Raw genomic sequence first — 23135 nt, 5'->3', positions numbered from 1 at the left:
CAATTTGATATTTCTACAGCCCAAATTTCAAAATAGGTGACATGATTTGTCACTACAATTTTTCTCGGTCCGTGAACGTCACACCATGGGCGGAGTCGCGTCCATCCAAGATGGCCACGGGTGGGGAATGAGCCGAGCCCGGGACTGAGTGACTGACTGACTGACTCCCTGCCTGCCGGACGGACTGACAGCCGAAACGACTGACTGCTGGCTTGCCCGTCTCGGACGTCCCGTTCCTTTCCTTTCTTTTCCTTTCCGCCCCCTTGTGTGTTGGCTTGGCGCGTGGCTCACAAGATGCGCCGCCGCCCCGACGGCGATTCCCTGCCCCTTTTTCTCTCGTCGCCTCCCCCGCTCCAGCACCTCCACTGTCCCCCGCCGCCACCGAGTCGTCGCGAGCCCCGGCGAGCCGCCGCAGCCGCTCGTATCGCGTCGCCGCCGACGGGCGCCGCGCTGACGTGAACGGCGCTCGTAGCTGTTAGCCATTAGCCTGCTAGCCAAAAAGCCCAGCCGCTGGACAGCGAAACAAGGTGAGAGTTAGCAATCCATAACATCATGATTCATTCTTACAATAATTTGGTCATTACCGCGTCGTATTCCGAAGAAGAATATTTCTCTTTTAATACAGCCGAGAGTCCATCATGTGGACATTACAATATCCTAATGATACGGGGCATTAACACCTGCGAGCCTTCAAATCTCGAGTATTAATCATGTTTTCTAACAAGGTGAATGTTGCTATCACTAGTTTGGTGAGTGCCATTGACGATGATTAACCTCCATCATCCTCCTGCTGTGAATGATATTGACTAACTAGTCCAGTCCTCCCCTTTTAAATGAATTGGAAATCTATTGTTGTCGGTGACAGGTCATGATTATACATGTTTTTCTTTTCCTCTAGGTTTAAACGTGGTGTTTTTCTCCAGTGATCGTTGGGTAAACATCAAGTGAAAGGGGGGGGAAAAAGGTGTCGGTGTTGAGAGCGGGCCCCACCCTGAGGTGCAAAGTTCTTGGGAGGGACGGGCGCTCACTTCACCGCCGCCACCACCGCCGCCGTCCCGTCTTGACTTGTTTGACAGACGGATCCATCTGTTGATTTACGGTGAGTTCCGCTGACTGATTTTTCTCTCTCTTAATGGCCGCAAATTGTTCTCCGGTCAGCGGTGACACCGTTGCCGTTTAAAAGTTAACTCCCGGACACTTAGTCACCGGCGACGAGTCGAAAGGTCGCCGGAGATTCCTCGTGAACGGCCATCCGCCCGAGAACAACTTCTGTTGATCATCTGCTACTGTTGACTTCAACTTGCAAAGTAGCACATTTAAAATGTGTTTTTCCCCCCATTTTTGGCAGGCCGCATACCTTGATCGTTAACATTTTTGCATGCATACTTTGAATTTTTGACATTTGTGGAGAAAAATCTTAATGATGAAGGTATGCCGCCTGCCAAAAAGGGGAGGGTATTGATCTGGAAATGGTCCGAAATGTACAGGAAGTAACCCATAGGTCCCCTAAAATGAAATTTTTCGTTGTTGTTGTGGTCAACAGCGACAATGGCGCGGCGGCGGCGGCGGAGTGGATGATGGCTTCTGGCCCGAGAGTCGGGTTGCGGCATTTCCTGCGTGTGAGCCTCGAGTGACGTGGACGGGCTCCCGCCCTTAAATAGAACGCCCGCCCGCTCGCCCGCCTGCCCGGACGTCGGCGAGATGAGCTGGCTGAGCAGGTTGACGCCGCGGGCCACCCCCGCCCGCACGGGTCGCGGGGGCCCCGCCGCCGTCCCCCAGGAGTCGCCCTCCTGCACCGCAGACCCCGAAACCTGCCTCATGGTCTTTGAGAACCACTGGAGACAAGTAAGTACTTTTATTGCAGTCATATTTTTCTTTGATTTTAGACAAAAGGTACATCTTTAAAAAATGATAATAAATTAGAAGGACAAAAGTGTATTTCCTTGAGGAAAAAGTTATCAGGCATAAAATTGGTAAAGTAACTTCTCCAAATAGCATTTCATTTTCTTTGGTGGCGTCTCCTTTTTAGGCTTAAATAGTTATTCTAGGCGAAAAAAATTTTTTTTAAATACAGGATGTGACTTTTGAGTTGATTTCTTTTTTAAGGATGTAGGAGGAAGTCACACGTTGTTATCAGGTGCAATCATCTGCTTTAACAGGCGTCAAACACCAAAATAAGTTGAAACACCGAACGAGTCTTCGTTCTATAAAGGGCCTTTAATGGAGGATGACGGACGCCCAGTGGCGTGGCGTCAATCATGCTTCTGTTGCCAACGGGAATGACTTGACCACGGTTGGACGACCAATCCGTCTGAAGCGGGAGGGTCCGCCATTTATGCAATTTGGTGGCAGAAGCATGAAAAAAAGCTCGGGTGGCCACGTTCCCATCCGAGGCAAAATGCGTCGCCAATCAAATCGAGTCATAATAAAAAACGCAAATTCTATTGATGTGCATTGAGGACAAATCTGGCGCCCGCTCCGTTTGAGACTGACCGTATATCGCCCGTGACTCCCCGGCAGCTTCGCCAGGTTCTGGAGCGGAAGGAGCCGTCGCGCTCCGTCGACGACCTCATCGCCGTCACCAACCACAGCGACCAGATGTTCTGCCTGCTGGCCGAGGAGCGGCCCGGCCGTAGCCCCGGCGAGGGCGACCGGGACGGCGAGGGGGACGGCGACGACGACGGGGACGGCGACGGGCCCCTTCTGCGCCTGACGGTCCGCGAGCGGGTGCTGGAGCGCCTCCTGCTCTGGCACCTGCGGCGCGGGCCCGACCCCGACAGCCTGGGGGCGCTGCTGCGGCTCTTCGAGATGTTGATCGGCCAATCGCGGCAGTCCCTGCTGCGCCGCCCCGCCGTCCTGGAGCCGCTGCTGGGCCTGGTGGGGGCCTGCGCCCCCCCGGAGCGAGGCTGCCCCCCCGCGCTGGAGAACGGCCTGGTTCTTCTTCTCAATCAGGTGAGCCGTACCGTGCGCTTGGGAAATTCCAAATGGCCACGGCCCGACGGACATTATCCTTTGTCAGGTGTGCGTGCGCGCGGCCCGTCAGCCGCCCCTGCTGGAGACCTTGTTCCGGGCGGCGCCCACCCCGGCGCCGACGCCGCGGCGGGGCTCGGCCGACCCGCTCATCTTCTCCCTGCTGGTCCCCTTCATCCACCGCGAGGGCGCCGTGGGGCAACAGGCCCGCGACGCCCTGCTGCTGGTCATGGCGGCCTCGGCGGGCCACCGCGGCGTGGCGCGCCACATCGCCCACAATTCCTACTTTTGCCCGGTAAGGACGGACGGGGTTTTTATTTGACTTGATCGTACGTGGGGAAAAGCGTCTGCCCGACGGACTGGCCTTTTTCCGGCGGCGGCGTCATCTGGTCTCCCTCTTCTCTTGTGGGCGCAGGTGCTGGCCACGGGTCTGAGCGCGCTCTACTCGTCGCTGCCCCGCAAGATGGAGGTGCGCGGGGACGACTGGCACGCCCTGCGCCGCGAGGACTGGATGGGCGAGTCGTCGTTGGTGGTCTTCATGAACTCGCTGGAGTTCTGCGACGCCGTGGCGCAGGTGGCCCACCCGGCCGTACGCTCGCAGCTGCTGGACTACCTGCACAATGGCTTCCTGGTCCCCGTGGTGGCGCCCGCCCTCTACAAGGTGGCCGTCCACGCGCTCCGTCGCGGTGCGCCGCGGCTTTTACTGACGCGTTTTGTCCCGGGGTTTTGTCCCACCTGCAGTCGTCGGTGGACGAGACCATCGCCAGCACGGCCTACCTGGACCTGTTCCTGCGCAGCGTGAGCGAGACGGCCCTGCTGAAGACCTTCCTGCGCTTCGTCCTGCTGCATCGGCTGGACGAGCGCTCCGTCCTGGACACGCTGCTGGCGCGCATCGGCGGCAATTCCAGGGTCAGCCTGGCTTTGGAAATCTTTTGGGGATTTTCAAATGTAGTCATTGTAGTATTGGAAGGACATTTCCTTCTTTTTAACCTCGACGGACGAACCGTTGCAGCTCTGCATGGTGTCGCTGAGCCTCTTCCGGACGCTCCTCTCCTTCAACTGCGAAGACATCATGCTGCAGCTGGTCCTCAGGTACGCCGTCTGCCGCGTTTCCCTCCGTCCTCCGCGTCACCGTCCTTCCGTCATGCCGCCCGTAGGTACCTGCTGCCGTGCGGCCACGTCATGCTGAGTCAGCGGCGCGCCATCCGGGAGCTGGACACCTACGGCAAATGCGCCCGCAAGTTCTTGTCCCTCATCCCCGAGTGCTGCCGGGCCTCCGCCTCGCGGGACGAGGAGGCCACGCTCAGGAGCAAAGGTGGGTGCCGGGACCGGGACCGGGAATCGGCCCATCAATAAAGGACGGTTTGGACCCATTTACCCAATTCCTGGCCTTACGTCGACCTTTTTGCATCTCCGCCGTCGGCAGCGGCCCACCAAGCCGAGGCCAAACCCGCCACTCCCTCCCGCTTGGCGTTCTTCATCCGCCAGCAGAGCGCCACCGCCGCCTCGGGATCTCCGTCCCTCCCCTCGGAGACGCCCGAGTCGCCCGCCAGCCCGGCCCGTCGGGGGCCGCCCGAAGTCCTGGCCTGGGATTCGGGCTACCTGGACTACCTGAAGGACGCCCGGCGAGGCATCGAGCTCTGCTCCTGGGCCTGTCGCGACTGGTCGGCGCCTTACGACGGCGAGGAGCCCTCCCCCGAGAAGAGCGACCGGAGCGGCTCGGCTCACGACGGCGGCGAGTGGGACGTAGGCGCGGGGCAGAACGACGGCGTCGGACTGACGCCGCGCTCCATGAAACGAGGCCTCCGGCGAGAAGAACCCGTCTCCGAATCCGGCTCCCCGGTGCCGGGCTCCGCCCCTTCGCCGGCCGGTACGCCCCCTGCCCCGCGCGACGGGATGGTGCGGACGGGTCGGGACAGAGAACAGGAAGCCAAGAAGGCGAAGCGGGACCACCGGGAGTTTTTGGACGAGAACTCCAATCGGAAGGGACGTCCCGAAGACGGCGACGGGGCGGCTCCGGCGCCCCTCGACGCCACGGCGGATAGTCTGATCCGGGAACTCCTGGAACCATCTCCCGGCAATACCCAGGACGAGGGGGCGGAGGAGCGCGCGACGCCGCCTTCGGACGAGGACGCGGAGGAGCGAATGGCTGCCAACGGCGAGGGGGGAGGAGGAGGATCCCGACCGGCCGCCCGCGGTCCGGCCAGACCTCTGGTTCAGGGATCGTGCCAGCCCTACACGGGTAAGAATGCGGGTTTATGCCGAGCGATGGCTTTGAATGAACAAAGAAAGGCTCTCTCTCGGAGCGCCTCCGTTGGATTTTGAGTCACCGGCTCCTGATTTGGGCGTGTCGCCGCGTGCAGGTCCACTGCTGGCGGCGCTGCTGGCCAAGCTGGAGAACATGCCGCACAACTCGCTCTACGTCAACATCCTGCTGACGGGCGCGGTGGCGCGGCTGGCGTGCTACCCTCAGCCGCTGCTGCGCTCCTTCCTGCTCAACACCAACATGGTCTTCCAGCCCAGCGTCAAGTCTCTCATCCAGGTAGGAGCCGGGCGGGACCGGTCTCCGGTACAAGAAGAGGATGCCAAAGCCGCTAGGCTAATACGATTTGCATCCGTCCAGGTCCTGGGCTCGGTGAAGAACCGGATCGAGGCCTTCGCCGCCTCCCACGAGGACTTCCCCGCCATGCTGAGGAAAGCCCAGCAGTACCTGGTGGCGCGCGGGACGCTGGATTGGAGCGCCGCCGGCGCGCCCCCCCTCCGTCGCTCCGACTCGCTAGGTGAGCTCGGGCGCCGACCGACCTCCGGGGCCCCGCCGGCTCACCCGCCCGCCCGGCCGCCTTCTCTCGCGGCAGTCAAGAGTCGCAAGTCGTCCCTGGGCGAGCTGCTCCTGCGCCACGCCGACAGCCCCGCCCGGAGCCGCGGCGCCGCCCAGACGGCCCTGGCGCACGTGCGGGCGGGAGGCCAGACGCTGCACGGCGCCCTCTTCCGCGGCGCCTCGGGTCTGGAGAAGCAGGCCGAGGCGCTGCGCGTGAAGAACGCCGTCTACGCCGCCGTCATCTTCTGCGAGTTTCTGAAGGAGCTGGCCGCCCTGGCCCAGGAGCACGCCGTGGCGCTACCCTTCGCCCGGGCCCACGCCCACGCCGAAGAGTAGGCCGTGCGTGACGTTTTGCGTCGGCCTTCTCCGTTCCGACTCGCTCGGACGTGGAGCCGCGACTTGGCGGATGGGCCGACGGACAGACGTCGTGACGTGTCTTTTCGTACGTTAGCCGTGGGCTCCGGCGTATGCCGAACACTAACTACTTCTTTGCTGTTTGTAACGTCCTCCGGGCAGGCGTTTTATTTTGGAAAAGCTGTGTGCCAAGTCGCTCATTTACTTATGTTTTGTTTGATTTTAACTGACATCACGGATTTCTACTGACATTTGAACAAACCTGCAATCGGACGTCCGGTTTGACACCCCCAGAGTTTTCTACCAGTTTGGACCATAAAAGCCACTTTAGGGCCAGTTTGGCCCAGTGAGGAACTTCATCTCGGTGTCCTTTGACTTGTATTTGGTGCTAACCGCTAACACGTATGTCACTTTTGTGTATTCTGTGTCATCTGGTTTTATCCCACTAAGCACTTGGCACCTATGCCGATAAAAAAACAAGTTTTGTTTGTCTTGTGAGAAGGGACTTTTTCTTCCTGTATTCGTGTACTTTGTTCTTTTTAAAGACCCCCTTTGCCTACTTAATGGGCACATTGTCACTTGTCACGTTAGTAGACAGAAAAAGTCGTTCGGATTTAAGAAAAGGGAAAAAATGTAAGCGTGTCGACTCTAGCGGCGTCCTTTATTGGATTTTGGCTCTTCTGGTGCCGTGTTTGACACGTCACTTGATGAAACGTTTTTTCTTTTTTCTCCAGTTTCCTCCTGTGCCAACTATGCAAAAACACGCAGTCTAAGAACAAAACAATATTGCGTGTAGATGCGCAACTTTGGGAACGTAAAAGGAATATTTTTCAAATGTTTTTTTTTTCCATCTGATCAACTTGTGGAGCGTGATTGGGATCACGAGATGTTTTTATTAATTTATAAAGTCTGTCAGCAACAATTGATTTTGTGCGTGGGCTCACTTTGTTGAGAAAATCTTGTCACTGAACTATTTGTGCTTAGCATCATTAGCGCTTAGCAATAGCATCCGTTTTGTGGTTAATCTTTTAGCAAGGGTGGAAGTTAGCCTCGCTTGTGTTGGCATCTTTTGATGAGCACCTCAAAATGTGCATTAGGACCTGTGCCTATTTAAGTTAACCATTTGCTCATTTACATTAACAAACAATAAAAGTAAAAGGTAGTTAGCAAAAACTCTTTCTGCTAGCATCCCTTTTATGGTTAGCACATATTAAAAAGACGTCAGCATAACTACGCACATTTTGTTCTGGCAAAAAAGAGATTGTGGACACTAATATAAGTAAGATAATCATTTTAAAATACATTTATCATTTTCGCGTATTTCATGTAAGAGTGGAAAAGGCCTGTCCCAAGTACTAATTAGAGATCTCCGTCACCTTGTGGCGGAATGTGGTACTATCTCAATGCATAGTGGCCGTGGAGTACTGTACGTATTTATTATTTTCCATTTTGTGGAGTACATCGCAGGAAGATTGAATGAGCAGTCCCTGGGTCCAGGGTTCGAGCCCCATGACCTTTCATTGATTTCAAGAAAGATTTCTTCTCTATGGTCTACTTGTGAAGAAGCTCGAAGCCAGGAAACGAGTTGGACGACGCTTGTGTCATTATGCAAAGCAAGCTAAAACACACGCTGGCAGCTATGCTAGCTAGCTAGCCATTGCACGCATCGCTAACGAGCCCACAATTTCCAGTCAACAGTCAAGGTGACGTGCCAAAATGCCTTTTTTGGGAGCAATGAAACCCAACCTTTGACTTTGTGGCATTTTCAGTCACTTGATGCTGGTTTTGGAAAATGCCAGGTCATGTTGGGGCAACTGGCTGAATTGCTATATGCCACTGTACGTATTTTGGTTGAAAAGTAGCCCCCTTTTTTAGTGGGTAGGGATGGAAGCAGCTAACTCCAATTCTGTTCGCCAGAGGGCGCTGATTCCCCGCTTTATGCTCGTGCGAGGCACGGCGAGGAGGAAGCGGAAGAAGGAATGCGGGACGTGAGCGGCATTGGCGGCGCAAAGGAGCAGAGCAGAGCAGAGCAGCAGTGGGACGACTCGAGTCTTGACAAGTTGGGTCAACTTTTGACACTTTTCTTCACACTTGCGACGTGACACCACGCGAGGCGAAACTTGAACATGAAGAAGGTGAGTGACTTTCCCAAACATTCGCTTCGCGCTCCGCCCTCGTTTGAGTTTCGTCTCTTGTCGTCGTTGAACTTTCGGCAAGGAAACTAGCTTAACTTGTCCGTGACGTTTGGGGGCAAACTCCACATTCGTGACGCGTGCTCTCTCTCACTCGACATGTTTGCGGTACGAGTTGTACCGTCGTCGCGGGCGGCTCGGGCAAGGCGACGCGACGTTAGTTTAAAATGACGTCCAAAGTGAACAGAAAGTTGCCCAAATTGCGACGTATGGACTCGCCCGCATTTGATGACGTCACGTCACGTCGCTGTCTGTCATCTTGGCACGCGTCCGTCCCTAATTTTTTTTTTCAACCGCCTCGTTATTTAACAGTTCCACGCGTCACGGAAAAACAAATACATACTGCGTAACGCTATCACCCGTGTGATGGCATCCTCCGTTCCCTCCGGATTTGCAAAATAAACTTGCGGAGCTTTCGAGAACCTGCTCATCTTCTACGATACGATGTCCAAATGTTCAATCACGTCATAGAAATAGGGACTCATTTTGGACACGGGCTGTCACGAGTCATCATCAAACCACTTTTTTATGTTTCTATTTTGAATCCTCTTTGTTTTACCTTCCTAAATAATAGCAGATATTCTTGTGGGAGAATAAACAGTCAAGATTCCATTTTCTTTATGGATGGCATTATTTAAAAAGGGGAAATACACGAGCTATTCTTTTAGTTTTCCCTTTAATTATTTGAATTGTTAACGTTAACAAGACACTAAGCTAAAAAAGAGACAACAGTAAAGTGTTTTGAAAATTTCAATCTTGACTCATGTCAGTTAAAAAAAGGAAATATATTTGCATCTAGTACTACAGAAATCCTATTTATATTAGCAAAATAACAGTGGATTGACTTTTGAGGGAAACATCAAATGATGGTTTAGGGGCATTCTTTTGTTTTCCATGCCACTTAACCTCGCCAAGGTCGAGGGGGTGCTGGAGCCTATCCCAGCCCGATGGGCAGCCAACCGCAGTCATTTAGGGACATTCTGGAAAATTCCTAACGGAATCCAAAAAATGAACCTCGTCCCTGCCGAGTACTTGGAGTACTTTGCTTGCCAGAAACGGCGGGACGGGCTGGCCTTGCTTACCAAGGAAGACCGGGACCAAAAATAGGCCAACTATGACCGCGACGTGTGAAACAGGAAATGAGTGTTTACGGCCGGCAGCGCAACAACTTCCTGTCCGGAGTATCGCTGCGTGCGCGTGAGATTTTCCTAAACAAATTCAAAACGTCAACACGTGGCCACTGGCGGAGACTTCTCGTTTAACCATAAACAACAACTACAAATACTAATACCACTAACTACAAACAACAACAAAATCCACGGTAGGAATCGCAGGTGCGGTCAAAGTTTTGAAAGGTTGCACCCGCTGTCCCGACAGGCATCGGAATCGTAGCGACGATGGACAGTCCCGGCGTTCTCCCGGAGCCGGTCCCGCCGCCAGGTACTCCCCGAATGCTCGGCGGCTGTCAGCGCGACGGCCCCTTGACGTGCGGCGCCCCCCTCCCTCCACCAGGCGGCGGCCCGGCGTCCATGCGCCGGATGGCCTGGGCCAACAGCAGAGAGTGCACCTGGCGGGAGATGCGCAAAAGCCTGGCGGGTTCCGAGGGGGACGGCGAGAAGACCTCCGACGTAGCGGGTGAGCGCCATGGGGAGAGATATGGGGACGGGAGACTTTTTGCCTCCAAATGAGTGAGATTTTTGTGGCTCTTGCAGGACTCTCTCCCAACAAGATCGCCAACTGGCTCGACCAATGCAGGTAAATGTGTCCATTTTTGCCACGATGGAAACCGGACGAACTCGTTGCCGACTCTGGGCGTCCCATCCAAATTTTTTTTCCTCTTTTTGTGACCATGGTTAACTTGAAAAGTGGTCACCCGCACCACCGTCCTGTTTGCATGACTAAAGTGTGAGCACGGTGAGCTCATCTCTATTGACTCAGAAGAAAACAAAAACAAAAGATTGGCAGATGACTAAACGTTATCCACCGTTTCTGAAATGGTCGCGAGCCACGCAGGGCAGGGCCAATCTGTACCCACCAAATTCGACCCCCGACACCTCAAGGCGTGTTTCGCTCTCAGCGCGCTGACGTCAACGTCAAAACGAGACTTGTTTTTTGCTTAGTTACACACACACACACACACACACACACACACACACACACACACACACACACGCGCGCACACACACACACGCACACACACGCACACAAAGGCGGATGAGAGAAAGTCAACAAAGGAGGAGTCGCTTCTCCTGCCGAGTGGACAAAGCTCTGGGCCAGAATGAGGCTTCTGGTGCCAGGGCGCCACCTCCCGCCTCCCATTAGACATGTCGTCGAGCGTCGTCAATGGCGGACGTAGAGCTCTAATAATAAACGGAGTACAGCGTAGCCATTGACACCAAATGAGTTTGGCATACTTTGGTGGTACAAATTCAACTGCGGCTGGAAATGGATGGGAGAGTCGTCAGTCATTTTCTTTCCATTGTTCTTGACAGTGTTTTGTTGTTGTTTTTGGCTAGGACCCCGTTGACGGCGTCGCTGGACGATCAGAACGCAGCCGCGGGCAAAGGTAAGCGAACGTCGGTCGGCCGAGCGGCGGGCCAGATGACTGACTGAGCCGGCTTGCGTCCGCAGCGGGGGCCGCCAGGAACGGCTGCAGCTTCGAAGACGACCTCTCGCTGGGAGCCGAAGGTCAGTCGTCCGCTCGCCTTTTGGAGTCGCCCGCCTTTTTTGTGTCTTTTGACTTTCTTTTTACCACGTCGTTGATGTTTCTCTCGGGAGGATGTTGGGCTAAGCTAACAGCAAACTGTGCAGGAAGCCCAAAATAATCCCAAGTGGCCCTTAAACCGGCATGGGAAAACCCATACCGGCACAAATCAATAGATGGTGAGTGGGAAGCCCCCAAATCATGACCAAAGTGACCAAAACCCAAGCCACCAATAGGAAGGAGCTAACCTGAAATCAACAGTAAGTGAGGCAAATCATTCGATTGAGCCAAAACCAACAGAAAGGGACTTTTGAAAGCCCCCAAATGACCAGGCATTGGCTAATTTACCCAGAAGGCAGGCCAAATGTTGACCAGGTCATGCCCCAAACCACCGGGAAATGAGTCCATGTGGATAGAGATGCCTCGACATCAACGGGAAGTGAGCCAGAAACCCAGAGGCAGTGATCCAAAATGGACAGCCAGGCAGTGACCTGGGAGGGAAGCCCCCTAAACGAGGGAAGCTTCATCTGCCCCGTCAAAAGGGATTGGACGTCTTGCGGCGCCGCCGTCGACGACGGCCAATGAGCGGAGATGGGCTGGTATGCGTACAGGCCGAAGCGGAAACGCCACTAGACGAGCCCGGGCAGGCCCCCGCCCGAAGCCGCTGCCGCCGCCGCCTACCTCCGTGCAATTCCTCCTATTCTCTCTAAGTTTTTTTTTTGCCCTCATTTGGTCGGCCCCGCCCACTCCATGTCAATTAACGTCCAGCGCCGTCCGTGGCGCCCAAAGCTTCCCGCTTTCGAGGCCATTTCCACGTGCCATTGTATTGCCAGCGGCCACTGGTCTTTTTCCTCGTGCTTTTGTGCCTGTTTTGACTTTTTGCTTGCTTGCTTGCACCACTTTAACCGGAGTCTGGCTATTTTTTCTCTGGCCAGCCGACCACCTCCTGCCCGGCGACGAGAACACGCCGTCTCGGTGAGTGCCGTCCGCTCGGGCGTTGTCGTCGCTCGCCGGCCACCCTGGCTGACCGTGGGCCGTCCCCCGACAGCGGCGGCGAGTCCCTGGATAGCAAGAGGAGCCGCTACAAGGAGAAAGGGCGCAGCGTGAACTCCACCGGCTCCGGAAAGAGCAGCAGCGTATCCAGGTGAGTGAGCCGCGCCGAGCCGAGCTTAGCGTCCCTCTTTGCCGACGGCCGTCCGCCCTCAGCGTGTCGGAGCTCCTGGACCTTTACGAAGAGGACCCCGAGGAGATCCTCCTCAATCTGGGGTTCGGGAGGGACGAGCCCGACGCCTCGTCCAGGATCCCGTCGCGCTTCTTCAACGGCTCGTCGCAGGCGCGTGGCATCGACATCAAGGTAGGCCGCGTGTCCCCCGCTTTTGTCATTGGCGGGGTTGAGCTGACTTCCCGTGCCTGGCAGGTGTACCTGGAAGCTCAGCTTCAGCGCATGGAGGTGGAGAACCCCAACTACGCTCTGACAAGTCAGTGGCTTTCTCTTCTTCGGCCCGCCGCCAATTGGCGCGCTCGCCTTCTTCCCATGGCCGTCGAGCGCATCCGGCGCCCTTTTGCTAACTCGCTCGCTCGCTCGCTCACTCGACGGCTGGCCTTGAATTGAAAACAAAACGCTTCCGTAGTATCCGATAGACACTCAATACACTGGGTGAAATGTATTCTGAAGTAAGGGATAGTGACTCTGGCTTTTTAAAGGCTAAAAAAGCCCAGCGAGGAACACTTTGAGAATTCAACACGTCCGTAAATCAAGGCGCCGCTCCGTTACGTAAGCGTCCCGGGAACGGACGCGGCGCGGCCGGAATGTTCCCGACGACTTCCAGGCTTTTGTCACAAGCGCCGCCTCCGACGGGACGGCCGGACGTAAATAAAGACGGCCGGACGTCGGGTCGGCTCCGAATAAGGGTGGCCGTCTCGGGCCGGGGGGGGGGGGGGGGGGGGCGCGGGCGGCTTGGGCTTTCTGGGGGCTTTTTCAACTCTTTGGAGATAGATACAAGTTCCAATGGGTCGCAGGTCGCTTCCGGCAGATCGAGGTGTTGACCACGGTGGCCAATCAGTTCATCCAGCTTTACGGACACGTCTCCGGTCAGCTCGTCCAGAGCGTCCAGAGCATCGATAGCGGAGGCAGCGAGCGAGGTAGCCGACCGAGACTTTGCCCGAATTGCTTTGTTCCGGAATTTTCTTGGCTGATTGTTTTGTGGCCCCAGGCGCAGGCGCAGACGCAGACGGAGAGGTCGGCAAGCCGGCGCTTTTCCAGCGGAAAAAGGTCGCGAGCGTGGCCGACCGTCTGAAGAAGAGCCTGAGCAAGCACAACATCCTGTCGGCGTCGGGTCGGGCCGCCCTCTCCCTCGCCGAGGCGCCGCCCGCCCTCGCCGAGGACGGCCAGTGCGCCCAGAACGGCGGGCGCCCGCTGGAGACGGTCGCGGAGGAGGCGGAGCAACGGGCGCGCCTCCGCCCCGCGCCCAACGGCCAACGGGCGGGTCCGGCCCAGCGCCGTGTGGCGGACGCGGTTGACTCTTTCGACATGGAGGAGGTAGGCCGAGCGTTTCCGCGTCACCCTTTGTCTTCTCCGTGCTGTCAATTAAAAAAAAAAGTCGCTTTGAGGGCCGTAGAGTAATGTTGAAATGTCCAAAATGCAAGAAAAGGCCCCAAATCCACAGGAAGTAACAGGAAATGAGCCACAAACCACAGGAAGTGGTCTGAAATTCCCCCAAGTCAATAGGAAGCGTCCCTAAATGAAAAGATCAGTGAATAGATTGTGGAAGTGACCCCAAATCATCAGGAAGTCACCCAGAAATGCAGAAAAATTCAAATCTTTTTAGTGACCGCTTCTGGACTAGTTTTCCCTTCCTGATTATTCCTTTTTCATCCATCCGTTTTGCTCATCTTTCTCCCAAAATGTTTTTTCCTTTTTATTGATTTTCTCTGAAACTTTTTTCCTCACCCATTGTATTGTCTTTCTGATCGTTTTTTTTTTCTTGCTTTAGTTTTTTTTTTTTTTCAAGGGCCTGTCAAATGTTTTTCCCCCTCCTTTTTTCGCCTTTTATAGTAAAACTGTTCTCCCGACTTTGTCAGGACTTTATCTATTTGCCACAGCTGGGCGGTCGCTTCCGCATTGTTATCTTTATTTTCCCTTTCTTTGTTTTTTATTTTTTTATTTTTTTTTGTCAACCCGTGGTAAAAGTCGTCGGTCTCGCCTCAGATCCAGAGCAACGAGGACGAGGCCCTCGTCTCCGGAAGCCCCCGAAGCTCAGGTGAGAAGCGGCGCCTGTTTCGTGTCACTTTCTGGCCCCCCGCCAAATTTCCGTCTTACGTAAGCCGGCGGGCCGTCAAGTGCCCGTCGGAGCGGCTTGACGGGTCGCAGGGACGGCGGCCGTGTCTTCCGCCGGCGCTAACGGGGCTTTTTTGGGCCTTTCGCCAGATTTGCGGAGGACGGCCAGCCAGAGGTCGGACGGCAGTAGCGGCTTCGCCGAGGAGACGTCGCACGCCGACGCCAACGTCAAGGTGAGCTGTCGCGGCGGTCAGACGCCCGGTCTATCCCGGCTAATAATTTTTCCTATTGAACAAATACATGACATTTAAAAGCATTGTGGGAATTCACAAGTACCCTAAAAAAATCCCTCTTCATCAGGAAATGAAAAAAACTGGAGAAAGCTAAATTTATAAAATGGGAAGAAATCCGATGGAATAGACAAAAATAGTTTAAAAAAACAACAACATTTTTTGGTCTAATATCATTTGCCTGGTGCAATGAAAGCCATACCATGAAGACATCACTGCCACCTGCCGTAGTAGATGCGCAATTACACTTCTAGTCCAGCCCTCAGATAGGAAAGCATAGGGCAGCTGAGCCACTGATTCAAAGCATTTCTCCCATTTCTACCCTCTACTACTACTACTACTACTACTACTTCCCATTTCTTCCTAAGCTGTTTTCAAAATAAGAGCCAAATACTAGCAGATACTGTGATGTGCGCACGGTCCAAAAGTTGCAAATCCCGGCGGGCTGACTTTCCCAACGTTTTGTGTTCAGGTTCATGTTCAAGGGAGCAGCGACAGCTGCGACAGCGAAACCACCATCACGTCCACGTCCAACTCTTCGCGGGACGCGGCCACGCCCGTCGCCCCGGACTCGCCCCAACCCCTTTCGTCCAGCGGGCTCTCGGGAACCGTCTCGGGGGCCGGCGAGTCCGAAGCCCTCCCCGGGGCCGGGGACGGCGAGCCGGAACTCGCCTCTCGCCAACTGCGGGAGCCGGAGGCGGCTGACGGGCCCCAACCTTCCAAACCCACTTCCTGGATCCGGGAGTCGGCCCCCGCCTCGCCCGATGAAGAATCGGAACCGGCTCGCGGGGTTCAGGGATCGGAACTCGCTCGCCGGGCAGAGGAGTCTGAGGTGGCTTCTGGGGAGCCCGAGGAGTCGCTTCGGGAACTGGCGGTCGTGGACGAGGAGGAGGAGTCTCAACTGAATTCTGGGTCCAAGGATTGGGAACCCGCCAATGGCCCCGAGGAAGCGGAAGCTGTTGTCTGGAGTTCCGAAGCCAATCGTGAGGTAGAGGTGGCTTCCCGCGGGCCACAAGAATTACCCGGCCAACCGGCGGGCGAGGACGACGAGTCCCATCCGATTCCCACCGTCCGAGAAGCGGCGGCGGCCCGCAGAGTCCAGAGTCCCGAACCTGCCGGCAAAGCAAAGGAGCCGGCATGTCGGGAATGGGGCGCGGCCATTTCCGAGGACGAGGAGATTTCCCAGCCGGTGGTGCCGCAGTACACGGCCCACCAGCTCCCCAAGAACATTTCTACGGGACGTCCCAAGATGCGGCGTTCGGAATCCCCGGAAATTGCTCCGGAGGAGCGAGATCCGTCGCAGGCGCCGCCCTTCCGTCTCCCCGCCGCCGACTCCCCCGTCCTGAGCGCCCTGAGTCGCGTCAAGCAGCGTCTGGGCGAGGCGCGCCCCAGGAGAAGCGGCCTTCCCCTGCAAAGGTCCTCGTCCCTGCCGTCCTCCCTGCTGTGCCCCGGCAGGGTGGTGTCCTCCGTCAGGATCCAGTTGGACGGCGGCCGGGCGCATTTTGGCCAGCCCCGCTACTCCTTCCACTCCGTCCGGGAGCCCGACGTGGACCCGGAGGACGGCCGCTCGTCCTCCCGCGTCTCCGGGGCCGCGCTGGCCGAAAAGGCGTGGGATTGCCGCGACGCGGGCGGCTCCCCGCGGTGCGCCAGCCCCCCCGCCGATTGGCCCTGGATCACGCAGAGCGTCCCCGATCTCTGCGGCGACCGGGAGCGCTCCGGACGCTGCCGACGGGGCGGCGCCCCCGATCCGGGACCGGATATTTTCCCTTTCCCGTCCCCGTGCCCCAGCCCCGGGCCCGAGACGCCACCGTCGGCCCCCCACGTCCACCGGCCCGCCCCTTACCCCGCGTGTTTTCATCCCTACGCCAGCCTCCCCAACCTGGTCCACCCGTACGCCCCCTCGCCGCAGCTCCCCAGGGGTACGCCCCCTCACTACGGCAGCCTGTGGAGCCTCCCCTCTCGCTGCTCCGTCGGCGAGCAGCGGGCGGCCTGGCATTCGGTGCCCCACAGCCCGCCTCATCCGGCTCACCCCGGTTACGAGCCGGGCCTCGGCCGTATTCCGGGCCCCCGCCGTGGCCCGGAGTTTCACGCGGGTCCCGGTCCGGGCGCCTTCGCCGGTCCCGGTCTGGGCGCCTACCCGGCTCCGGGCATTTGTCCCGATCCCGGCGCCCATTCCGGGTGGATCCCGGCTTCCGGCGAGGCCTCGCAGCTGAGGAGGGTTCTCCGAGACATCAGAGGAACGGTTCATAGTCTCAACCAGGTGGGTTGTCGTCGTCGTCGTCCTCATCGGTCCGACGCGTTGTTTGTCCGCCACTTGCATGAAAGCACATTTTTTTCCTTCATAAAGTTTCCTTGTCGTTTTCTTTTGTTGTCTCATCACAGCAGCGTAGCGACATCTGGGACCTGTTCCCCGAAGCCTCCTGTCAAGAGGTAAAGCGCCAACGGAGGCGTCTTTGCTCCGCCTGGCCCCGCCCCCACTGACGTTTCCCCGCCCGCCACAGGCCTTGGAGGAACTCCGGCGGAAACGGCGCAGTTTGAGTCTCTTCCGAGCACAGATGAGCCACCTGGAGACGTCGCTGGGACGCCAGCAGGCGCTGGTTTACAAACACCTGAGCCCCATTGACAGGTCTGTGTGTGTGTGTGTGTGTGTGTGTGTGTGTGTGTGTGTTTGCCTTGGACGGTCTCTCAGCGTCTGTTTTTTTTGCTTAGCGTGGACATGTTTGCCCCGACCACGCGTGCCTCTTTGTCTATTTGTATTTATGCGTTGGGGTGTGTTTGTGCATTGGTGGGTGTCCAGGCTGGAAGTGGAAGAGCTGGAGTCTCTGCGCTCGACCGTCAGAGAACAACTCTTGGAGTTGGAGCAACAGCTGGAGGACAAACTCCTGGACGTGGTGGCGCCACGCAAGGCAAACGCACCCGCTTTTCTTCACTTGTCAATGGGCTGAGAAAAAAAAAACACACTTTTTATTCCTCCGTGGTGACTCAAAATGAGGCCGAAAGCCATCGTAATAAGGCCAACTTTTGGGTTTGTCGGACTGTCGTACGTGAGCCGATGACAGGTCGCAAAAACAAAAAACGATGTGTGATTTTTCCAGGGAAGCCTGTGATTTAAAAATGAAATGAACCGGTGACGCTCATAACTCATTGGCGTCCAATTCATTTGAACTGGGAGGCCAGCGTAGCATCTCCCACTGGGAAGACAGGGACGGGACGTCTATCGCTGCCGGCGCGCTGACCTCTTTGTTGTGCTTTGTCCTCCGTCAGGGCGTCGGCACGGACCGCCTTTCCGCCGACTGGGCGCTTCGAGCCACCGAGCCGGTCAGTATGCCTGCCGAAATTTGCCCGTGTTAAAGGTTGTTGAAGTGGAGAGACCGTGGCAAAAAATGCGCACGTAGCATCAGCTCAAGCTAACCACTCCGACGCACGCAGGTGTCCGAGCTCCTGAGGGAGCAGCGCCTCCTCCGCTCGGAGCTGAGCGACCCGGACGAGATCGCCGGCGCGCCGAGCCGACCCGCCGTGTACCGAGCCACCGTCAACATCAACCCGGCGCCTCCCCCTCGCCGCGCTGGACCGAAGGGAGAGGAGCAGCAGGAGGCGGCGGTGGAGGCGGTGTCGGAGTCGGAGTCGGCGGCCGACCACCTGCAGCGGCTCATCGCAGAGGTGAGACGCGAGAATCGCATTTGTCCCCGCGCCGCTCTGCTTTCCTTAACATGAGTCGTCCTCCTTTTACATTTTGTCGGAATCATTAGAGGCGCTATTGCTAGCATTTCTCGCGGGCATTTACAGACCATTTGTTGTTGATTTGGCATCACCTAGTAGCGGCTTAGCCTAAGGATAACCTCGGTCACTGCGTGTTGCCTTCGGGGGCTTTGTCATGAGAAATAATGCTCCAAAGTTAACTTGGAGAAAAAGCCAGGAGTTAAATATTACTGGTGGGCCAGTCCGGCGCAGTAGCAAATGGGGACGGCGCCGTATTGTCTCTGACATTTAGCGATGGATTTTTGCACTCTAGATCCGCGAGGATGTGCGGCGGGAGATCCTAAAGGAGCTGACGGGAGCCAACGGGGCCAACGGGGCCAACGGGACCAACGGGACCAACGGGACCAACGGGACCAACGGGGCCCCCCTTCCCTGATCCGCCCGGCCGCTTCCCAAACACTGTCAGAGAGCAACACTGAAGGTCGACTACACTGCCGTGGGAGGTGGGACGGCGACCGCAAGCCCGGAAAAGGGAAGCGTTTACCACTTTTTTTTCGCACAAAACACGCCGACACAAACTGGAGACGGCTAGAAGAGCATTTAAAAAGCACCGCCGAGCCGCACCACGTCTGGAATTTCACGTAACCACACCGTGTGTTTGTGTGTGAGAGATCACGCCCGTCATAACATTTACGCCAAACACGCTATCGTCATCTTCCCGTAAAGTAGCTCCCGAGCGTTAGCCGTTAGCGTGTTGTTTTGCTAGCATCGTGCCGCTCCGAGAGATGTCATTGTGTCGGCGTTATCCATTTAACACTGATTTTTCCCCGGTTGTTTGACCTGGACGGCGCCAGACGTCCAAGCCGTTTGAAGAGGAAGGGTGGTCGGGCAACGTTCCGAACGTTGCTGCCACCCTCCCACTTGAAAGCGTTCCACGATTGAGAAATGTTCCGCTAATGCCCAATTCATTTCCTTTTCCTAGTGTTGTGCACAATTGTCATGGCAGGGAGGGCTGTTTAGTTGACTCACTCTGAATAAAGATCTATTTATTTTCATTAGAAGTGACTCTGCTCTTCTTTGGACAAAGCCACGGGCAAATTCTGCCCGGCAACCAGTGGCGGGTGGGAGGAGACGAGGCCCGACGATAGGTCTTCCCGTTGGCCCATTCAAAAGTTCATCCGGGGACGACTAGAGATTGGCGGTAAAATTGCGCCCGGTCATTTCCTGCCCGTTTTCACTCTTTTTTTGAGTCGCTGCACTTCCTGTTGACTTTGGGCCCTTCCTTTTGAAACTCTCCCTTGATTTTATTGATTTGCATGGCATGCATGTCTTTGTATTCTCTTGCTTCCTGATGATTTCAGCACATTCCTTTTGACTTTGAGCCACTTCCAGGTCTCTTTCTCTTACCCGGCCGGGTCGCTTCCTGTTCGTTGGCCGCTCGCTCGCTCGCTCGGTCCGGCACTTTCTCGGGTGACTTTCTGACGATTGTCGAGGCGCCAGTTCCCGGGAACTTTCTCGGGACTGCTTTGGCTATGAATTGGCAGTAGGTATTCTGTCCGCCAGCGGTCGGTCGGTTGGGGCGACGGCAAGACATGGGCGCATCCGATCCTTCCGAATTTGCGCGGGTTGAATGTTGACCATCCGTGGAAGGGCACATTCTGTTAATGTTCACTGCACGGTGGCGTGTTATACAACGGCCGTGGAGTGCGTGACCCGCCAGGTTAGTTACCTCTCAACTTGCGGAACCTTCAGCACCCGCTTTGAACCCCAGCTCGGGTCCGTCCCCCGACCGATGCCAAGCCGCTCGGCCCCTCGGCCGCCCTTATCGCCAGAGAATGAGACACGTGAAAGGGGAGCGGGCATCGGCCCTCCCGGGGGGGCGGATGAGCGCGTGTGCTTAGACTTATTGATTTGTTCTGGTTGCGTTAGCCCACGCGGGCCACCCGAGGACACTGCGTTCTCCATTGATCGGCGCCGCGGGACCCACCTACCCCTGGTGGCCCTATAAATGAGGCGGGGACCCATCCAACGGGCACCTCTGTCCTCGACAGCTGTCAGTAGAACGTCATGAAGATCCCGCTCGCCGCCGTGCTGTGCCTGTGCCTGTCCTCGGCCCTGGCCGATCAGTAAGTCTCCGTCGGCGAGCAAATCACCCTTTCTTTGAAGACCGGGAAGTCTGTCTTGTTTGTTTGTTTGTTTTTCCAAAAATCCAATGATCTGTCAGCAATGTCTTTTGAAGGATAACATAAGATTTAATTTTGGTCCGTTTCTGCTGATTAATTTCTCTTTTTTTTCTCCAACAGCCATGAAGACCATTCAGGTGAGTGACGTGATGTGACATGTTGCCCCAAAACTCTTCTTCTTCGCCCATTTTCTCTCAATCATTTTAAATCTATTTCTCTGTTATTCACAATCAAATGAGGGCGTATTGTCCCCTTGTCAGAGTACTATTCTTAGCCGTTTGCCAGGAGAGCGCAGCCTTCTGTAGGTTTGAAATCTACCGGTAGAGGGCGCCGTTCAGAGCACATCATTGCATGTTTTCATCGAATAGTTCCTTTTTTCCCCATATTTGTGTGAATTTTAGAAAAAAAGAATTCTTTTATTTTGATTTTTTTTTAGTTCCTTTGTAAATATTTGGTCCGATTTTTGTGACACTGATTGAGGGGTTTTCAAGCCAAACTTAGTAACGCCCCCACCTAGCGGCCATCTGTGTACTTGCACATAAATACTAAAGGGATTTTAAGCGCTCGAAATGTGGCCAGCCAGCCCTTTGACTTTTTTTTCTTTGTCTCCGGCTTAGAAATCCCAGACCGCTGCTTGTCGGGTCTGGAGATGGACGCGGTGACGGTCAGCGAGGAGGGCATTCCTTTCTTCTTCAAAGGCCGCTACCTCTTCAAGGGTTTCCACGGCAAGGCGGAGCTGGTCAAGGACTCCTTCCCCGAGCTGGACGACGACAATCATCACCTGGATCACATCGACGCCGCTTTCCGGATGCACTACGAGAACTCCACGGACCACGACCACATCTACTTCTTCTTGGTACGTCTACGGCAAAACGGCCGACCCACGACGACGTCCCGGACGTCCGTTCCAATTGCAAAGCAAATACACTGATCCTAATCTCGAGAGCGTCTTTGCGGCCAGGATGACAAAGTGTACGCCTACTACAAGCACAAGTTGGAGGAGGGCTTCCCCAAGGCCATCGCCGAAGTGTTCCCCGGCATCCCGGACCACCTGGACGCCGCCGTGGTGTGTCCGGCTCCGGACTGCGAGGAGAACGAGGTCATCTTCTTCAAGGGTGAGTGGGCGCCGACGCCGGGCCGGGCCGAGCCCGGCCCGCCGAGCTCTGACCGACTCCGCCCGCCGGCTGGCCGGTCGCAGAACACGAGATCTACCACTACCACGTGGGCAACAAGAAGGTGGAGCACAGGGAGTTCAAGACCATGCCCAACTGCACCGCGGCCTTCCGCTACATGGAACACTACTACTGCTTCCACGGGCACCAGTTCTCCAAGTTCGACGCCAAGGACGGCGAGGTCCACGGCCGCTACCCAAAGGAGGCGCGTGACTTCTTCATGAGGTGCTCCAACTACAGTAAGTTGGTTGACGGACGGACCGCCCCCGCCCGAAAGACCGCCTTCCCGACCAAATGCCACGCTCCCTCGGCAGGCGAGGAAACCGACATAGTGGAGCGCGAGCGATGCAGCCACGTTCACCTGGACGCCATCACCTCGGACGACGCCGGCAACTTGTACGCCTTCAGAGGTACGTGCGTGGACGGGGTTTTAATTCGCCCGTTATGCCACAGAAAGTGACATCGGGACAATTGTTCGTTCCCCGTCCGAATGGCCCGGACGTCTACTGGTGACAAAGTCACGTGGGACCCCACGATCGTCCGTTTCGCATCGCCCGTGGCGCCGAAAGAATTCCGTCCGGCGATCGGCGGCGGCGGCGGCGGCGAGTTTTAGCGTCGGCGCCACGTCTAAGTCTGCCCGCCCTTCAGGTCACCACTTCCTTTTCCGGGACGGCAACAACGACACGGTGAAGGCCGACGCCATCGAGAACTCCTTCAAGGAACTTCACAGCGAGGTGGACGCCGTCTTCTCCTACGAGGACCACCTGTACATGATGAAGGTCGGCGTCGCCCGCCGCCGCCGTCGTCGCGCTCGGCATTCGGCGTCGGCGCCTTTGAGGCTGAGGTGGCGGTCCTCTGTCCGCAGGACGACCACCTGTACCTGTACAAGGTGAGCGAGCCGCACACGCTGGCGGACGGTTACCCCAAAAGCGTTAAGGAGGTCCTGGGTCTGGAGGGTCCCATCGATGCCGCCTTTGTCTGCCAAGACGACCACATTGCTCACATCATCAAAGGTGAGCTCGGTCTTCTGCCACGCCAACTTTAATGTGAGAATACTGTTTTCATTTGTCTTTTTTTTTCTCTTTCCCAGGCGATCACATCTACGACGTGGAGCTGAAAGGATCTTCTCACACGGCCACCAACGAGCGTCCGTTGACTTTGATCAAAAAGGTGGACGCCGCCATGTGCGACCCTCACGGGGTGCGCGTGGTGGCCGGGAACCACTACTACCACTTTGACAGCCTCCTGCTCTTCGTGGCTGGCAGGGACATCCCCGAGCAGCACCGCGTCTCCATGGAGCTGTTTGGCTGCGACCACTGAAGAAGGAGAGTCGGCGTGTCATTTTCTATAAGTCAATAAAGATGAGCAGAAGTGCCAGGGCCTCCTGTCTTGACTGGCTTTCCTTTCCACAGAGAATGTGTTTGGGGGCGTTAGTAAAAGAGAGCAATAGAGATTAAAACAAACAAACAAACAAAC

General features: G+C 56.3%; 3 protein-coding genes across 6 annotated transcripts; all 3 read left to right on the top strand.

The window, feature by feature from the left end:
- The first annotated feature begins 82 nt into the window (after positions 1–82).
- fhip1b (FHF complex subunit HOOK interacting protein 1B) lies at positions 83–7068 on the top strand. The gene is made up of 13 exons (XM_077616900.1): positions 83–527; positions 899–1099; positions 1544–1845; positions 2521–2952; positions 3020–3265; positions 3386–3631; positions 3712–3879; positions 3983–4062; positions 4128–4285; positions 4397–5212; positions 5334–5512; positions 5594–5750; positions 5826–7068. Exons 3-13 carry the CDS (start codon positions 1702–1704, stop codon positions 6122–6124), a joined length of 2925 nt encoding a protein of 974 aa, XP_077473026.1. The 5' UTR covers positions 83–527; positions 899–1099; positions 1544–1701; the 3' UTR covers positions 6125–7068.
- A 754-nt stretch (positions 7069–7822) lies between these two features.
- Positions 7823–19365, top strand: itprid2 (ITPR interacting domain containing 2). Of its 4 annotated transcripts, XM_077616899.1 has the most exons (23): positions 7825–7980; positions 8060–8277; positions 9712–9774; positions 9847–9969; positions 10047–10089; positions 10851–10900; positions 10966–11022; positions 11974–12013; positions 12087–12182; positions 12245–12392; positions 12456–12516; positions 13058–13180; positions 13252–13577; positions 14229–14298; positions 14466–14548; positions 15078–16865; positions 16988–17035; positions 17107–17231; positions 17403–17511; positions 17870–17923; positions 18035–18265; positions 18618–18680; positions 18717–19365. In XM_077616899.1, exons 3-23 carry the CDS (start codon positions 9732–9734, stop codon positions 18738–18740), a joined length of 3705 nt encoding a protein of 1234 aa, XP_077473025.1. In that variant the 5' UTR covers positions 7825–7980; positions 8060–8277; positions 9712–9731; the 3' UTR covers positions 18741–19365. The 4 variants fall into 4 exon arrangements, with proteins under 4 accessions (XP_077473023.1, XP_077473022.1, XP_077473025.1 ...); XM_077616897.1 differs by having other exon boundaries at positions 7823–7980; positions 16991–17035; positions 18618–19365; XM_077616896.1 differs by having other exon boundaries at positions 7824–7980; positions 18618–19365.
- A 930-nt stretch (positions 19366–20295) lies between these two features.
- On the top strand, positions 20296–23033 carry hpxa (hemopexin a). The gene is made up of 9 exons (XM_077616909.1): positions 20296–20430; positions 20608–20624; positions 21105–21343; positions 21449–21602; positions 21686–21898; positions 21974–22069; positions 22308–22438; positions 22525–22672; positions 22750–23033. Exons 1-9 carry the CDS (start codon positions 20372–20374, stop codon positions 22977–22979), a joined length of 1287 nt encoding a protein of 428 aa, XP_077473035.1. The 5' UTR covers positions 20296–20371; the 3' UTR covers positions 22980–23033.
- Positions 23034–23135: the final 102 nt, after the last annotated feature.

This window comes from Stigmatopora argus, chromosome 13, assembly GCF_051989625.1.
Source record: "Stigmatopora argus isolate UIUO_Sarg chromosome 13, RoL_Sarg_1.0, whole genome shotgun sequence".
Lineage (NCBI taxonomy): Eukaryota > Metazoa > Chordata > Actinopteri > Syngnathiformes > Syngnathidae > Stigmatopora > Stigmatopora argus.
The sequence above is the reverse complement of the archived record's forward strand: the minus strand, read 5'-3'. Positions and strand labels throughout refer to the sequence as shown.

Bases quoted from the DNA above. Each gene is read 5' to 3' on its own strand.
- itprid2 (XM_077616896.1), top strand. From the start codon at position 9,732: ATGGACAGTCCCGGCGTTCTCCCGGAGCCGGTCCCGCCGCCAG. The intron at 12,014-12,086 runs GTGAGTGCCGTC...GTCCCCCGACAG, and splicing joins GACGAGAACACGCCGTCTCG to CGGCGGCGAGTCCCTGGATA. The intron at 12,517-13,057 runs GTCAGTGGCTTT...AATGGGTCGCAG, and splicing joins CCCCAACTACGCTCTGACAA to GTCGCTTCCGGCAGATCGAG.
- fhip1b (XM_077616900.1), top strand. From the start codon at position 1,702: ATGAGCTGGCTGAGCAGGTTGACGCCGCGGGCCACCCCCGCCCGCACG. The intron at 3,632-3,711 runs GTGGCCGTCCAC...TCCCACCTGCAG, and splicing joins TGGCGCCCGCCCTCTACAAG to TCGTCGGTGGACGAGACCAT. The intron at 5,213-5,333 runs GTAAGAATGCGG...CGCCGCGTGCAG, and splicing joins ATCGTGCCAGCCCTACACGG to GTCCACTGCTGGCGGCGCTG.
- hpxa (XM_077616909.1), top strand. From the start codon at position 20,372: ATGAAGATCCCGCTCGCCGCCGTGCTGTGCCTGTGCCTGTCCTCGGCC. The intron at 21,603-21,685 runs GTGAGTGGGCGC...GGCCGGTCGCAG, and splicing joins CGAGGTCATCTTCTTCAAGG to AACACGAGATCTACCACTAC. The intron at 22,070-22,307 runs GTACGTGCGTGG...CCCGCCCTTCAG, and splicing joins CAACTTGTACGCCTTCAGAG to GTCACCACTTCCTTTTCCGG.